This window comes from Amblyraja radiata, chromosome 5 (genome assembly GCF_010909765.2).
Source record: "Amblyraja radiata isolate CabotCenter1 chromosome 5, sAmbRad1.1.pri, whole genome shotgun sequence".
In the NCBI taxonomy this organism is placed as follows: Eukaryota; Metazoa; Chordata; class Chondrichthyes; order Rajiformes; family Rajidae; genus Amblyraja; species Amblyraja radiata.
The window spans coordinates 24,803,396-24,821,616 of NC_045960.1; the positions used below are offsets into that span (position 1 = coordinate 24,803,396).

General features: G+C 41.8%; 1 protein-coding gene across 4 annotated transcripts in view; it reads right to left on the reverse strand.

The window, feature by feature from the left end:
* Positions 1-18,221, reverse strand: part of LOC116973103 (pleckstrin homology domain interacting protein) — a 191,504-nt gene that overhangs the window by 66,515 nt on the left and 106,768 nt on the right. For all 4 annotated transcript variants that reach the window (XM_033020803.1, XM_033020802.1, XM_033020801.1 and 1 more), the window contains exons 14-18: positions 11,729-11,882; positions 7,835-7,969; positions 6,205-6,333; positions 2,238-2,463; positions 479-613 (exon numbers count right to left, since the gene is read on the reverse strand). In XM_033020803.1, coding sequence (XP_032876694.1) covers positions 479-613; positions 2,238-2,463; positions 6,205-6,333; positions 7,835-7,969; positions 11,729-11,882 — 779 coding nt within the window. The remainder of the gene's footprint in view (positions 1-478; positions 614-2,237; positions 2,464-6,204; positions 6,334-7,834; positions 7,970-11,728; positions 11,883-18,221) is intronic.

The following is an 18,221-nucleotide window of genomic DNA, read 5'->3' on the forward strand; positions in this document are numbered from 1 at the left end:
GACACAAAGTGCAAGAGGAACTCAGCATCTCTAGAAGACATGGATGGGTGGTGTTTTGCGTCAGGACCTAGACCGTTGTGGTAATATAAATGAAATGTTGTCCCTTATGCTGCTCTACTGCCTTGTCACTTATATTGAAATATTTAACAAATGACACTGTTCCATTATTTGTAATCCCATTATTTTGCACAGTTGGACATTTGTAAACCAGCAGGCAAAATGCTGGAGCATAAAATAATGAACAGGATGAGTATCGAGGCAGATAACAATTTCTCAGAAAATTGCAACACTTCTGTTTTATAAAAGATCAAGGTTTCAATATGGTGAAGGAACTCTAAAGTCAATCAAATATTACACAGGTTTTTGAGGTTATATTTAATGTGTATGGACAAAATGCATAAATGCTATTAAGCTGAATGACATACATTTTAATTATGTCTACAATAATGCATTCACATCAACTATGAAGTTGTCCTACCTAATCTCCCTCTGTTCAAGGTGCTGTTGGTACCTGTAGGCTGTCTGTGATCATGTTCCTGCTGAAGTCGGTGAATCATGTTGTCCAATGGGCTGACTTCATGGTTTGCTTGTTGACTCAGCACTTGGTTCAACCCTGAAGTGAAGCGGGCAAACAGCAAAACCAAAAAAAAAGTTACTTTTAAAATTAACCAGCACTGCCATATCCTTTAGTAAAAAGATCGTATTTTCCAAAACTCATTGTAAGTCTACTCTCAATATTATTGCCAAGTCAGCTTTTAAGCTAAAACAAATATATTCTATGAATGTAGACAAAAGTGCAGGAGAAACTCAGCGGGTGAGGCAGCATCTATGGAGTGAAGGAAATAGGCAACTTTTCGGTCCGAAACCCTTCTTCAGCATTTTATGAATGAACGTGAATGTACAACATTTGAAAATTTTTACATGTTTTACTTTACATGTTTTAGCAGGTGTTTATTGCCTACTACATATTTGCCTTGACATGGACAATCAAGGCCATACATTTTAACGTTTCCACATGGGTTAGTGATATGTTCTAATGTTGCACATTTACATGATAATTATACGCATCATCTCTTTAGTCAGAGGGTGGTGAATCTGTGGAATTAATTGCCACAGAATGCTGTGGCCAGGTCAATGGATATTTTGAAGGCAGAGATTGACAGATTCTTGATTAGTACGGGGTTATGGACGGAAGGCAGGAGAATGGGGTTGAGAGGGAAAGATAGATCAGCCATGATTGATGGGACAAATGGCTTAATTCTGCTTCTATTACATGAGCATCACATAGTACAATATAAAAATGATGCGAGCTTTTCCACAATATTAGGACTTCGATTTCTTAGTGAGAACATTATCTTCCAAACTGATTGAAAGGGGAACTGACGTTAGCATAGTGCCATTAATGTTTTATGTGCCTTCTGAATAAAAAACTACCTACTTCAGTTTGTAATAGCAGTCCTGAACTACAATCTACCTCATTGGTAACCCTCAAACTATCCTTGATCAGACTTTACTGGGTTTACCTTGCACGAAACGTTATTCCCTTATCATGTATCTGTACACTGTAAATGGCTCGATTGTAATCATGTATTGTCTTTCCACTGACTGAACAGCATGCAACAAAAGCTTTTCACTGTACCTCAGTACACGTGACAATAATCTAAACTGTAACTGCAATATTGCATGCCAGAACCTTGGCACATTTTCAATTAATTTGAAACACGGGTTCACTTTAACTCCCATTCCCACACTGACCTTTCTGTCCTGGGCCTCCTCCATTGTCAGAGTGAGGACAAATGTAAATTGGAGGAACAGCACCTCATATTTTGCTTGGGCTGCTTGCACCCCAGCAGTATAAATATTGATTTCTCTAACTTCGAGTAACCCTAGCATCCCCTCTCTCCATCCCTCCCCCACCCAAATCATTGTACTAGCTTTGACGTCGTCTTGTTGAATCTCATTGTCCATAACACATTTTCACCTATCTCACAGCTAACAATGGCCTGTTCCCTTTACCATCGTTACTTTTATGCATATCTTTCATTCATTTGTTCAATTTCTCTCTATATCATCATCTATACCTCTCGTTTCCCTTTCCCCTGAGTCTGAAGAAGGGTCGAGACCAGAAATGTCATCTAATCCTTTTCTCCAGAGATGTTGAGTTACTCCAGCTTTTTGTGTCCACCATCGGTTTAAACCAGCATCTGCAGTTTCTTCCTACTCATTCATTACCTTACCTGTGGCAGTGACACCCATTTGTGGAATGAGTTGATTATCTATGCAGCTCTCCCGGCCAGGTACCAGCCTCTGGTACTTTGGTGGATGAGGGTTACCATCAACGTCCACCAGGAATGGGGGTGGCATCAGGTGTGGCGCTTGTTGTGTCTGCTCGTCCAGGACATAGTTGTTGGCATCACGAATTAAAGGCCGATAATCCGTGTGGAAAAACATCTGATCGGAAATCTGCAGCAGGAGATTTCAAATGGTTTCAGCATTTCATTTTGAAGGATTTACCAACATTATTGCATCCATTTTAAAAAAAAATAATTGAAAGCTATAAAACCTGATAGCTACATGTCAGCTTTCTGAAAATTTAATTTAGAAAAACGAGTGAAGAATATTTTGTTCACCAGAAAGCCAAACAAATTCCCCTTTCTCTAAAGGAGAATCACAATGGCTAGTGCAAAGTCTTTTATTTACAAGCTTCGCCCTGTACAAACAGTGGCATTCATTGCCACAGACAGCTGTGGAGTGCAAGTCAAGGGATATTTTTAAGGCAGAGATTGATAAGATTCTTGATTATTACAGGTGTTGGAGGTTATGGGGAGAAGTCAGGAGAATGGGGTTGGGGGATAGATAGATCAGCCGTGATTGAATGACAGAGTAGACTTCATAAGATCATATGAGATAGGAATAGAATTAGGCCATTCGGTCCAACGTCTATTCTGCCATTCAATCATGGCTGGTCTACCTCTCCCTCCTAACCCCATTCTCCAAATATCCACTGACTTAGTATTGATTTTGTACTATACAGCCAGTTTTTCCACTGTTGTTGGACCTATGTCATGGAATTCCCTATCCTATAAGCTGTATGTAAATAGCAACACCAAAACAACCATAACATTTCAAGTTGCTCAAAGCCCCCATTTCAAAGCCAATTAGAGATGAACATTAAATCCAACTTTTCCATTCCCAGCATCATCTTCAATGGCGAGTCTATGGATGTGGCTCAACATACTAGTTTTCTATCCTCAACTAAGGTTTTTGCATGCATATTGATGATGTTTTGTTCTGCTGCACCACCCCCACTATCTCAGACTACTGGATAAGCAAAAGTTCCCTACAACCAAATATTGGAGTCTGTCCTTAACATTAACTTTGTCAGTAAAAAAAAACCCTGCCAACTTCTGGAATTAAACTAAACAGTTTATAACTTTGGTACCATATCATTTGGAGGCTACCTTTAATAAGCTTTGAAACGCATCCATGCCGTTTCATAAACCACTTATTTCCACATCGGCCCAATGTGCTCACATCTCATCTCATCCCCACAACATTTCAGGGATTTACTCCAAATAAAGTAAAAAAAGTAAAGTGAAGTATCCTTTATTATCATTCAGACAATTCAGTCTGAACGTAATTGTATACCTTGCAGTCATAACATAGAATAAAATAACAAAACACACACTTAACGTAGATTAACATCCACCACAGTGAGTACCAGCCACCTCCTCACTGTGATGGAAGGCAAAAGTCTTAAAGTCCTTGTCTCGTCCCTCCTCGTCTCCCTCTGCGTTGAGGCGATCCAGCTTTCGATGAAGGGTCCCCGCCGGGTGATGGTAAGTCCAGCAGCCGCATCCGAGCTCCGCGAACGGGCTGGTTCAAACTCCGTGGCCCCAGGCGGTTGAAGCTGCCGAAGCTGCCACCCTCCAGTCCAGCGGACGAAGCTGTCATTACGGTAATTCCAGAAAACCGGTCACCAACCTGGGACCTGCGAGCTCCCGACGTTGTCGTCCACTGGGCCCGCGGCCGAGCCTCCGAAGTCGGGTCACCGCCGCCACAATGCCACCACAGCCCTGAAGTCGGCCAGTTGGTAAATCCTGGTTCCGATTTATCTCGGAGCCTCGAGGTCGGTCCCATTTGGAGGCCGCCAGCTCCGCAATAGGCCTCAGCGCAGACGGAGACGGGGGATACGACAAGAAAAGGTTGCATCCCCCCCCGAAGGAGGAGACTAAGAACAGTTTCCCCCCAACCCCCCATACATACACAACTAAAATAGACGAAATAAACTAAACAACAGGGCAAAAGAAAACAAAAAAGAAAAGACAGACGGACTGCAGGTGAGCCGCAGCTGCTTGGGCAGCGCCGCCACTTCCGGCGCACAAATTGAGGATGCAGGGTGAAGGGCAGGTTGGGTGAGTGGGCAGATGCATGGCAGATTCAGTTTAATGTGGATAAATGTGATGTTATTCACTTTTTTGGCAAAAACAGGAAGGCAGATTATTATCTGAATGGTGTCAAGTTGGGAAAAGGGGAAGTACAACGAGATCTGGGGGTCCTTGTTCATCAGTCACTGAAAGTAAGCATGCAGGTACAGCAGGCAGTGAAGAAAGCGAAACGCATGTTGGCCTTCATAACAAAAGGAGTTGAGTATAGGAGCAAAGAGGTCCTTGTACAGAGCCTTGCAATTGTAAAGGGCCCTAGTGAGACCACACCTGGAGTATTGTGTGCAGTTTTGGTCTCCAAATTTGAGGAAGGGCATTCTTGCTATTGAGGGAGTGCAGCGTAGGTTCACAAGGTTAATTCCCGAGATGGCGGGACTGTCATATGTTGATAGAATGGAGCGACTGGGCTAGTATACTCTGGAATTTAGAAGGATGAGAGGGAATCTTATTGAAACATATAAGATTATTAAGGGTTTGGACACACTGGAGGCAGGAAACATGTTCCCGATGTTGGGGGAGTCCAGAACCAAGGGCCACACTTTGAGAATAAGGGGTAAACCATTTAGAACGGAGATGAGGAAAAACATTTTCACACAGAGGGTTGTGAATCTGTGGAATTCTCTGCCTCAGAAGGCATTGGAGGCCAATTCTGTGCATGCTTTCAAGAGATAGTTAGATAGAGCTCTTAAAGATAGCAGAGTCAGGGGATATGGGGAGAAGGCAGGAACGGGATGCTGATTGTGGATTATCAGCCATGATCACAGTGAATGACGGTGCTGGCTCGAATGGCCAAATGGCCTACTCCTGCATCTTTGTCTATCTTAGAACAATATTTAAATCTTGGTCCTTTTATCTCTGTCTGTGGGCTTGGTGTCAGGTTTTGTTTCTTGCTGTCGGGACACGATTGCACAACTAAAGGGCCGAATGGCCTACTCCTGCACCTATTGTCTATAAAGGCATTACACAAATATCAGTGGTAATGAAAGTAACATTTCCCCCGAAACAAAAAAATGTTGATTAGCTTGGACATAGCAAAGAAATCATTTATTGGGTCAAGTTATAGTTAACATCTCCAATTTGAAAAAGTAACAATTACCCACATCACCATTTTACCTACAGCACCAGAGATACCACCTAACCTGCTGAGTTACTTCAGCACTTTGTGCCCATCTTTGGTATAAACCAGCATCTGCAGTTCCTTTCTCCACACCTCACCATTTTACTGTTTGAATCTGACACTAAATAACTACAAGAATCTTTCAAAGAGAAAAGTATGTTTCTTCAAATTCGGATGATGGCACTTTTTCAAATAATTTAAGTTCAAAGCTCAGCTATAACTTCATCTGTCATGGATCTGTCTGTCATGCATAGCAAACATGGATATATTTTTAATGTTGAAACACAAGAGACTGCAGATGCTGGAATCTTAAGCAAAGCACAAAATACTGGAGGAACTCAGCAGATCTGGGGAGTGAATGGCCAGGTTATATTTTGGGATGGGACCTTCCTTCAGACCCCATTGTAATATACTCTTCTGGCCCCAAGCTCTCCACATCCACATCAACAGCAAAGGACATTTATCATTGTGTCTCAGTCTCACTCGCACATGACTAAAAGCTCGACTTGCTTCGACTTGACATAACGAAAAGGTCAAACGATCACATAATCTAAGCATTTTGCACTATGTTACCGATGCAGAGATTTAGAAAATGTTCACATCCAAAACAATGAGTAAAACTGTCTTTGTAAAACATCATACCTTGTCATATTTACTACTGGAGCCAAAACCAAAAATAAGAATGTGCCCATGGGAATCCGTACATGCAAAATGCTGCCCATCAGGGGAGCATTTGCAGTCAAATACAGCTCCATGTCCCTGGCCTTCAATCTGAAAGAAAAACATATACGGTTTAGGTTTATTATTGTAACGGGTGGTTCAGTAACGTGTGTAACTGAGGATCGGTGAAAAGTTTTGTTTTGCATGCCATTCAATCAAAACAGATAATACTATATATAAATACAATTAAACCAAATTTAAGTACAATAGGTAGAGCAAAGGGAAAAGTACCAAGTGCAGAATAAGGTTCTGTAAAAATAGTAATCAGATTAACACACAAATCAAGAAATCATATATATTGAGCAGGAAGGACACTGACTTCACTCTCAGCCCCAGAGATAGTCATGTAAATTTGAATTAAATACAATATGGAAGAAATACATTTTGAAGTAAAAAATTAAACCACAATTAATCTAAAGGTTGCTCGAAAGGAAAGGCAAAATTCTACAGCAATGGAATAGGGTTCATTTCATCCTTTAAATATTAAGAGCCAATTTTACTACGTGGGCTAAAACACAAAACTCTCATTAAATGCATCCCTACGGCTACTCATTTAGAATGGAGAGAACAAAAACATATAGTATTACAAGTGCATGAATTATACTAATCATTCTTACGTGTCTTGACTTCTTTAAATAGAACTGGGATTGCACAATTACCAAGTCAATGCGCGGACAACAAAATACATATTTGCATTTGAGGTGATTAGTGGATGGGAGGGGGGAGGGGGGTGAAGAGAGCTGTAGATCCAAGTAGCTTCAGCCCAAAGTAATGAGACAAAACTGAAGCAGCAGTTTAATTCATTATTAGGTTAGCTTTATCAACAACAACAAAAATCAACATGCATGCTAATCTTTAATGATAAGCTCTAGGAGCAGAATTAGGCCATTCGGCCCATCAAGTCTACTCTGCCATTCAATCATGGCTGATCTATCTTTTCCTCTCAACCCCATTCTCCTGCCTTCTCCCCATAACCCCCGACCACCTTACTGATCAAGAATCTATCAATCTCCGCCTTAAAAATATCCACTGACTTGGCCACTTGACTTGACTTCAGCCTTTAGTATGCAAGAACCAGATCAGGCTTTGGATCATCCTGCCCAATCATGCAGCCTGGACATGAATAAAAAATGTTCCTACAAAGAAGTCCTGGAGTATTCACTCAATCATTGAAGTCAATACTTTCAGTAAAACAGAAAGAATAAAAAATTTGTTTTTTTTACTGCAGTTTTTTTGTGTGATATTTTGCTGGATATGCACTAATCTGCAAACAGCATTGTGTTTTTTGGAAAATAACCAAGCTGTTCTGCATGTAATGATCATCTCCTGAGGCTTTTTTCTTCATAATAATGACGTCATGGGCAAGGCATCTTTTATAACATCCAAGATAGACAATTAAAAAAACCCAAAGCATGATAAAGTTAACAGAATATATCTTTAATACTTAAAAATCGTTAAAAACATTAATGATTTTAATTAGAAATTAGAAATAAAAAAATGGGAATGGGCTAAAGTCATATTTACAATATATTTAGAAAACAATTTTTTGTACCATATTGAAATAGGATCGAATTTTCACTCCTCTTACAAGGTCCCAAACTATCACATTGCCATCATGTCCCGCAGAGAAGAGAACTCTGGGATCAAAGGGGTGTGGTTCTAGTACAAACACTTCATCTTCATGCCCCTGCAACAACATAAATATCACATTTTTAATAATCAGCAATACAGGAACATTACATTATCGAGCTCTTTCAAAAAAGTCACAACAATCAACATTTCTGTTCCTGTTGAAGATGCAACATGAAGGATTGTTTCAAATCAAAAGCAACTGCGAGTGCTGGAGTCTGGAACAAAAACAGGATGCAAGAAGTCAGCAGATAGACACAAAAAGCTGGAGTAACTCAGCGGGACAGGCAGCATCTCTGGAGAGAAGGAATGGGTGACGTTTCGGATCGAGACCCTTCTTCAGTCAGGTCTTGACCCAAAACGTCACCCATTCCTTTTCTACAGAGATGCTGCCTGTCCCGCTGAGTTACTCCAGCATTGTTACTGACGCAAGGTCATAAGTGATAGGAGCAGAATTAGGCCATTCGGCCCATCAAGTCAACTCTGCCATTCAATCACGGCTGATCTATCCCTCCCTCCTAACCCCATTCTCTTGTCTTCTCCCCATAACTCCTGACAACTGTACTAATCAAGAATATATCTATCTTTGCCTTAAAAATATACACTGACTTGACCTCCACACTGTGGCAAAGAATTCCGCAGATTGACCCACCCTCACACATTCTTGTGTCTATCTCCGGTGTAAACCAGCATCTGCAGTTCCTTCCTACACAATAAGTCAGAGGTCAGGCAGCATGCGTGAAGGCAAAAGGTACAAGTCAACCTTTTGGTTCCATAACCTACATCAAGACTTGCTATCATACCTATCTTAGTACCATGAGCAAACTTAGCCATGTACCTTTAGTCCTTTCATGCAAGTCATTGACTCCAAATACAGTGCTTCACCATTTCTTCCTTATCCATAACAGACTACTTTTTCAAAAAAAACTCCCGTAAATTGGTGACACCCGACTTCCCTTCCACATGTCAAATTTGACATTACCTTTGAATTTCTCTAGGTCCCCCTCCATAACATCTTTCATGCTAACTTCTAACATCTTCCCAATAACCCATGGTTTTCCCCATTAGATTATTTTCTCAGGAGTACAGGAGACTGAGCGATCTAATAGAAGTTTATCAAATTATGAGAGGCATAGATAAAGTAGACAGTTAGAACCTTTTTCCCCCCAGGGTGGTAATATCAAATATTAGAGAGCAAAATTTAAGGTGAGAGGGACAAAGTTGAAATGATATGGGCTGGGCAAGTTTTTCACACAGTGATGAATGCCTGGAACATGCCGTCAGAGGTAGTGGTGGAGGCAGATACAATAATGGCATTTTGGATAGGCACATGTATATGCAGGGAATGGAGGGATATGGATCACATACAGGCAGAGGAAATTAGTTTAACATGGCATCATGTTCAGCACGGACATTGTGGGCCAAATGGCCTTTTCTTGTGCTATACCGTTCTATGTTCTCACTGCTGTTAAGCTGGTTAGACTGTAGGAACTTACTTTTTGAAAAATGAACTATATTTGCTATTTTCTAATCAAATGAAACCATTCCAAAATGTAGTGGATTTAGGAGAAATGCAACCAATGCATCATCTTTCTCTGAATCCATTCCCTCAAGATAAAGTCCATCAGTACCCAGAAATTGGTCAGCCTACAATTCCACCAATTCATACCATATTCTTAAAGGCTTAATTTCCCCAAGTTCCACTCCCTTTTTCAATTTTCAATGTCCAACTAACTCTGGGATATTACTCGCATCTGCTACGCTGATAACCACTCCGAAATAACTCTTTAATTCATTTGTCATCTCCTGATTTCCAGGGCGGCATGGTGGCACAGCAGTAGAGCTACTGCCTTACAACGCCAAAGACCCGGGTTTGATCCTGACTACAGGTGCTGTCTGTGCGGAGTTTGTACGTATTCCCCTTGACCGCGTGGGTTTGCTCCGGGTGCTCCGGTTTCCTCCCACACTCCAAATACGTACAGCTTTTTTTTAATTGTAAACTGTGCCTCGTGTGTAGGATAGTGTTAGTGTACAGGGATCACTGGTTGGCGTGGCCTTGGTGGGCCGCAGGGTCTGTTTTCATGCTGTATCTCTAAGCTAAACGAAACATTATTAAGTCCCCAGGAACAATTTCCACATAACCCATGTTAACCCTTCTAAATATCCACAGAAAGTGATGTAAAATGCTAATGTTTCAGGTTGACAACCTTTTACAAAAGATGTGTTCTATTGTTGCCCTCTGTTTTGTTATGTGCATACCACCCTACAATGGACATTTCTGGCAGAAAAGGACTCCCTTTTCCATTTTTGCGAAGATGTCTAGCTTTGAAATCAACCCAGTCTAGGTTCTTTGAATTTGCCCACAACAATATCAAAATAAGGTCGCATGGTCATAAGGAATAGGAGTAGAATAAGGCCATTCGGCCCATCAAGTCTACTTCACCATTCAATCGTGGCCAATCTATCTCTCCCTCCTAACCCCATTCTCCTGCCTTCTCTGCATAATCTCTGACATCAGTAAAATGTGGATAGATCAGAAGAATCAAAATGGCAGACAGCTGTGGGGCCTTTAAAAATGAATAGATTAGTCCGGTAATAACATATCAATGAAAACAAGAGGAAACCAAAATTAATAACAGGAAAGCACTTTGATTAGTACGGGGGAACCGGGGATATGGGGAGAAGGCACGAGAATGGGGTTGAGAAGGCAAGATAGAATAATCATGATCAGAGCCAGGATGTTTAGGTGCTAAAAAACTCTGAAATAGGCAGGCAAAAAGAATAATAAAGTTACAAAAAAGACATGAAAAAGGCATTTATTGACAAAAAAAGGCATAAAAAGACATGTATTTCCACCACCAAAATATGGTTAAATTGATAATATATAGATATACTACAGTAAATGACCAAAGTTTCCTGATTGCACATAATTACTAGCATTTTTTTCAAATTATCTTGTGTCAAACAGAATATTCTTCAGTTGTGAGAAACTTCTTTCTACCTCAGCTGAGGTCACTGGTGCATACCCGAAACAAGCTACAGACTTTATACTCATGTCGATATCTTGTGCATTACAACTACCTTTGAGAACTTTAGCTATGTTTTGTATTTCTTCAAGATCTTTGTTAGCTAAAATCACTCTCTCACATTTTCCTTGTATGTCCTCACCTACATCGCCAGAAACTTTACGAATATCGTCAGTTACTTTGTTGAAAATCTGCAAGTTATTCACTAATGTTTTGCCACATTTCTCAAGGGAAGTGGGAAGCTTGTGGGAAGTTTGCAAAATTGGGAGCAATAAATAGATTTTGGAGAAGACTGAACCAGCGGGCAGCGGCACAAATAAATGAACGACCGACGGTGGCGCCCCGGTGGTGGAAAATTTCTTGTAATTTATACTATGTTAACATTAATATTACCGTGTTAACATAGAAAACTACATTGTAATCACAGTACTAGAGAAAATAGCACATCCTTTTAGCAAAACGGCAAAAAAAGGCACTTATGGCAAAATCCTGGCTCTAGTCATGATTGAATGGAAGAAGACTTAATTCTGTTCCTGTAACTTATGAAATGAAATAAAGTGGAAGGACCACAGAGAAGATGAAAGTAGGCCCCTAGGAACATCTAAAGAAGTTATGAATGATAATAAGAATGATAATTACTAAATATAATACGTTTTGTAAACCTTTCCCCTTCACAAAGGACTTTCGGTCATGATTAAGACTAAGGATAATTTTCATTCTTTAAAACAAATTCAAACCTTCTGGTAATTTCCTTGATTATTTTATTTCAAATTAATAATGCAGTTTCTTACCATTAAATGATGTATGAGTTGACCAGTGCAGGAGTTCCAAACCTTCAATGTTAGGTTATTGACAGCTGTAATAACAGTGCTATCATGCCTATCCCATGCCACCATAGTTACTTTCAGCTTGTTCACTTTGTCTTCCAATCCTTGTGGATTATACCTAGCAAAACAAAAATACATTACAGTACCCAAAACAATTTGCATTTATTTTGCAACTCATCATGCCTAAATAATAGCTCTAAATGAATTCATATTATAACCCAGAGTTACTCCAGCACTTTGTATCTATCTTCAGTATAAACCAGCAACTGCAGTTCTTTCCTACATATTCATATTATATGAAGTCTTTGAATGCCAGTGAACTTGAACCAAGGTTCTACAAAACAACAATGTTGGTTTACACAAAAGCTGGAAGAACTCAATGGGTCAGTCGGCATCTCTGGAGAAAGATGATAGGTGACGTCATCTATCCATGTTCTTCAGTGATGCTGCCTGACCCACTGAGTTACTTTAGCACTTTGTGTCCTTTTGTGTAAACCAGCATTTGCAGTTCCTTGTTTCTAAATGTTGGTATGTATATAGGATGATGCAAGGAGAATTTTGTAATCTACAAACTATGCAGATGATGATGACGAAACAAGGAAATAAACCAAAAGGAACAAAGGAGGAAGCACAAAAAATTCAGCCTATCCTTGATGCAACACTGGAGTGTCAATTTCCATTTCAGCTCAATCCTAATAAGGAACTCAAGCCCACAACCTATTTACCAGAAATAAGAATCTTTCCAAATGCAGTAAACAGGGATAGTTAAGAAATTATTAATTACATTACAATTCTTAAATGGATTAATACTAACTCGCATCATCTACCCGTTCTCATTAGCAAATTTCATATTAAACTAATATTAATCCACAGGATTTGGGATTCAGAAGAGGAGAAAATATCTGTTCATCATCTCTATAGTTACATCTTTAAGTCGGATTGCAAAATGACATATAAACAGTAATAAATAAGTTATTAAGTCTGTCCTTATTCTTCTCAGTTCTAAGTTGCGAAGAAACAAACATATTTTTGATGTGTGCGGTGAATATGTAGCAGTCTGTCAACCAAAATTATTCAAAGGGTCAATGCACAGAACCATGAGAGTATAATCAATAATTACTGACATTCATCTAAAATGTAGTCATGGACACTCTGCTCCCTTGTGTTTTCACAAGTTATTTATATACATGCATTACACAATTAAATGCCTCATGCTGCATCTTCATTTGTCTAGGAGGCATTTAAATTTAGGATGTTTCCCTGGCTTTACATTGCTACATAAGTGGGTCATTTTTATTAAGACAACCATGTCAAAAGTGCCTTACTTCTCTTGCCTCTCCATCACATAAAGGTCCTTGATAGCCTATTTAGCTACAGTTAGTTTATAACCCAACACTACAATATACATTCAATTCCACTTTGTGATATCTAGAAGAATCCACAATGATAAGGAATACATTTTGCACAAGCATTACAAAGGCTCCTCTACATCCTCTTAATTTTAAACAAAGTGCATCAAAAATATCTCGTTTACCTATGAACCTTGTATTTTCAAGTTGTGATTCAGCTCCTCAGTTAATTGATTGCTTCTGGTTCATTAATTACAGAAGATGGAAATGCAGCAGTTTCGGCATCACCACAGTTTTTGATTCACAGCAACAATTTATTTAGCATCATAACTCTGATACATTATGCCAAGATTGTTATCAATCAAAATTTGACTGAGTTACAGGAGGAGTAATTGGGTCAGAATCAGTAGGATTTATGGAGCAGCACGAAAGCAAGAGCTGGAAAGGCAAAGTAATTTACGGGTGGGAGATGAGGCAGCGCAATTGCTGAACTTCAAGTGAAAGAAGCTGAAGGCACAGCCATCACTGGTGAACTGGTTAGAACCAAGGACATAGAAGGGGCCAGAACAGGGAAGAGGTTGCAAAAGCAGCAATTTGAAGATGAGCAACGATCTGACAACTAAGAAGGGAAGCCAGCTTGAATTGGTTACCACAGATGTAATAAGTTCACAAGTTATAGGAGCAGAATTTGGCCATTCGGCCCATCAAGTATACTCTGCCATTCAATCATGGCTGATATATCTTTCTCTCTCAACCCCATTGTTTTGCCTTCTCCCCATAACCCGACACCCGTACTCATGGGCGGAAATCCTGGGGGACGGACGTGTACCCCCATGTTTTGAGAGGTGGGGGACAATCCCCCCATGTTATCTCTTCCCTGCTTCTTAGACAATAGACAATAAGTGCAGGAGTAGACCATTCAGCCCTTCGAACCAGCACCGCCATTCAATGTGATCATGGCTGATCATCCCCAATCAGTACTCCGTTCCTTCCTTCTCCCTATATCCCCTGACTCCGCTATCTTTAAGAGCCTTCTTCTCCCTCTGTCAGGCAATCAAACTGCTGCGTGGAGGCGATCGAGGCTCTCAATGTTGAAGCCACTGCTGGGCGATGGTAGATCCCGTGGCCAATTTTAAGCCGCGCCAGGCTATGAAAGGCTCCGCGATCGTGCTGATAGAAGCCTCCCCATGATTCGGGGCGGAAGAAGCTGCTGTTGGTGCTGGAGCTTCCCGAAAGCTGGTCACCAACCAGGGACCTGCGAGCACCCGATGTTACCATCTACAGGGCCCGCGGCCGAAGCCCCCAAAGTCGAGTCGCAGCCGCAACGTCACCACAGCCTCCAAAGTCAGCCAGATCCGTGATGGTGAGTCCAGTCTCTGCGACCAGAGCCCTCAAGGTCGATTCCAGTTGTAGGCCGCCAGCTCCTCGATGTTAGGCCTCAGCGCAAATATGTGTGTGTGTGTGTGTGTGTATGTGTGTGTGTGTGTGTGTGTGTGTGTGTGTGTGTGTGTGTGTGTGTGTGTGTGTGTGTGTGTGTGTGTGTGTGTGTGAATGTGTGCGTGTGTGTGTGGGGGGGGGGGGAGGAAGTGGGAGGAGATAAAATTGTTAGCTGTCATGCACACTTGTCATCGGGCCACCAGGAAATTGTGCCCCCACCCCCTCCCCCCCCCCCCCCCCCGCATGTTTTAAAAGCGATTTTTGCCCATACTAATCAAGAATCTGTCAATCTCCACCTTAAAATGGAAAAATTAAAATGTTTCAAAGTCCTTTCACAGAAATGTGTTTCGCTGATGAACAAACATACCAACATGAAATCAATGCAAAGATATGAAAATGCAATGATCAGGTTAAAAGAGGTAAAAATGCTGGAGAAACTCAGTGGGTGCGGCAGTATCTATGGAGCGAAGGAATAGGTGACGCTTTAGGTCGAGACCCTTCTTCAATGATCAGGTTAAAAGAGGAGACGGTTCAAGAGGCTTTTAATTTTCTTTTGTAGCTGGAAAAGATCAACAAACAGAACAATAATGGGAAATATTAATGAGGAATGGAAGATGTGATCAAATAAACTACAGGCCTGTTGATGCCAGGCAAAGGAGCCTGCTAAAGGATGTAGAGCAAAGAGAGAAAGATCTGGGTTCATAGTTTGTGAAAGATGCACATGCGATGTGAGAGTACAACAGCGAATGGTAATAGGTGTACTAAAGGACACTTAAATGTAAAACTAAAATTACACACACAGTGTTGGCACAGATATAATTGGAAGATTCTCCAGATTCTGTTGCAGGACGAAGAATGCTTCCACTATGGTGAGACCTAGGGTTCAATCAGTGTTGACCGTTCCCATTTACAATAGCAGGATTACGATGGATCCTTCTTATATTACCCTGCGCTCTGAAACTCATTATAACCACTACATGGTGGTGTGCAATCCAGACTGGGATTTTTTCATTTTGAAATACAGTGTTGACTTTGACCATCGAGTCCGTGCCGACCAGCCATCACCCATACATAGATACATAGAAAATAGGTGCAGGAGTAGGCCATTCGGCCCTTCAAGCCTGCACCGCCATTCGATATGATCATGGCTGATCATCCAACTCAGTATCCCATCCCTGCCTTCTCTCCATACCCCCTGATCCCTTTAGCCACAAGGGCCACATCTAACTCCCTCTTAAATATAGCCAATGAACTGGCCTCAACTACCTTCTGTGGCAGAGAATTCCACAGATTCACCACTCTCTGTGTAAAAAATGATTTTCTCATCTCGGTCCTAAAAGACTTCCCTCTTGTCCTTAAACTGTGACCCCTAGTTCTGGACTTCCCCAACATCGGGAATAATCTTCCTGCATCTAGCCTGTCCAACCCCTTAAGAATTTTGTTGTGCTATGTCTCCTCAAGTTATGTCTACTTTGAATAAATTATCTTCCTCTCTCTGACGGGAGCTCTGGTCTTTTCCTACCCCTCGTCCCCCCCCTACTTTCAGTCTGCAGAAGGGTTCCAATCCGAAACGTGACCTATTCCTTTTCTCTAGAGATGCCGCCCGACCTGTTAAATTGCTCCAGCACTTTGTGTCTATCTTTGGCATAAACCAGCATCTGCAGCTCCTTCCGGCACAAAGATCCTCCACCAATCTGTATACAGCATCTCCTGATCTCTGACCTTCAAGATCCAGGGAATGATACTGGAAAATGTGGATTGCTTTCCATATTTCAAGACCAATTTCCGAAAAAAGGCAGAGACCGCTGTTAAAATCCACACTACTGTTTCCGTGCTGTATGAATCTATAACCTATTTCCATCACAGAGGTTTGAACAGGACTGCACATGAACAAGCACATCAGGCCACAATGTCTGCATTGAAAATGATGCCAAGATATCTGCCTGGATAGAATTCATATCTGAACACCAGATATGACAGAACACCACTATCGTATCTGTCTCCACCTAGCACCCCTAGCAGCCCGTTCCAGACACCCGTCGCCCATCGTGTAAATCAGCACAACCAATGGTCAACTGAAGAAAGAGCAAATCCTTAAGCAAGTTCTAAACCACATCCTTAAGCGTTACTAAGGATAGACACAAAGTGCTGGAGTAACTCAGCGGTTCAGAAAACATCTCTGGAGAAAAAGGAATATGTGACATTTTAGGTCAGATCCCTTCTTCCGACCCAAAACGTCACCTATCCTTTTTCTCCAGAGATGCTGCCTGACCCAGCTGAGTTACTCCAGCACTTTGTTTCTATCTTCGGTGTAAACCAGCATCTGCAGTTCCTTCCTATTCCTTAAACGCTGCACCATTTTGTCGTGAGCCAAGTAGTAATGATCCATTTCCTCTCCATCTGTTTTGTAAACATGGATAATGTATAATCACCACCAGGGGGACACCGAAGATGGCAGCCTCACCAACAGTCTGTCTGTCTTTTCATAATTTTATGTTATTTTTAGTGTGTTTTAAAAGTTTGTGTTAATGTTCTCTGGTTTGTTTTATGTGGGAGCAGAGGGAAGGGGTCAGGGGAAACCTTTTTCTCAATCTCTTACCTTGCCGGAGATGCGATCTTTTTCCGGATTGTATCTCCGGTCGCTCTGCGGCCTAACATCGTGGAGCTGGAGGCCTTGCTCGGGACTGACTTTGAGCCCCACCACGGGGACGTGGACTTACAATTGGAGCCTGTGATCCCTTGCCTGGGATCGACGCCTGTGGTAGAGTCCGAAGTCGGAAGCTCCAACGACACAGAAGGTTTGACCAGCCCCGACCCGTCGTCAGATGGCCTGTAGCGGGGGAGGTGAGATTCCCTCCGATGCAGGAGCTTGATCGCCTCAACGAAGAGGGCCTGACCGCCGGCTACGGGAGCTAAGATCGTCCCGTCAACAGAAGGCTCGAGGCACCCGGCCACGGGAGAACAAAGACGGGAAGAGATTTAACTTCTTTCACCTTCCATCACAGTGGAGGAATGTGGTGGATGTTTATGTTAAAATGTATTCTGTGTGTTCTGTTGCTTTTTATTGGTATGACAGTGTGCAGAGCTGCCAAGGTTTGTCAGAGCATTTCAGTATTCTAGTACCTGAAAAACAGTATTTTGCTGAGGAAATCAGTATTTTTACACTGTGCCATTTTGCTGAATTTTTATGTGTGTTCATACCCATGTAAGAGTACAAGAATGCATATCTTTGCTGCCAATTGACATGTCTTCTACGCAGGTACACAAAATTGCTGGAGGAACTCAGCGGGTGCAGCAGCATCTATGGAGCGAAGGAAATAGGCGACGTTTCGGGCCGAAACCCTTCTTCAGACTGATGGGGGGTGGGGAAAGAAAGAAGGAAAAAGGGAGGAGGAGGAGCCCGAGGGCGGGCGGATGGGAGGGTGGGAGGAGACAGCTAGAGGGTGAAGGAAGGGGAGGGGACAGCACAGGCTAGCCAAATTGGGGGAATTCAATGTTGATGCCATAAGGGCGCAAGGATCCCAGACGGAATATGAGGTGCTGTTCCTCCAATTTCCGCTGTTGCTCACTCTGGCAATGGAGGAGACCCAGGACAGAGAGGTCGGATTGGGAATGGGAGGGGGAGTTGAAGTGCTGAGCCACCGGGAGGTCAGGTAGGTTAAGGCGGACTG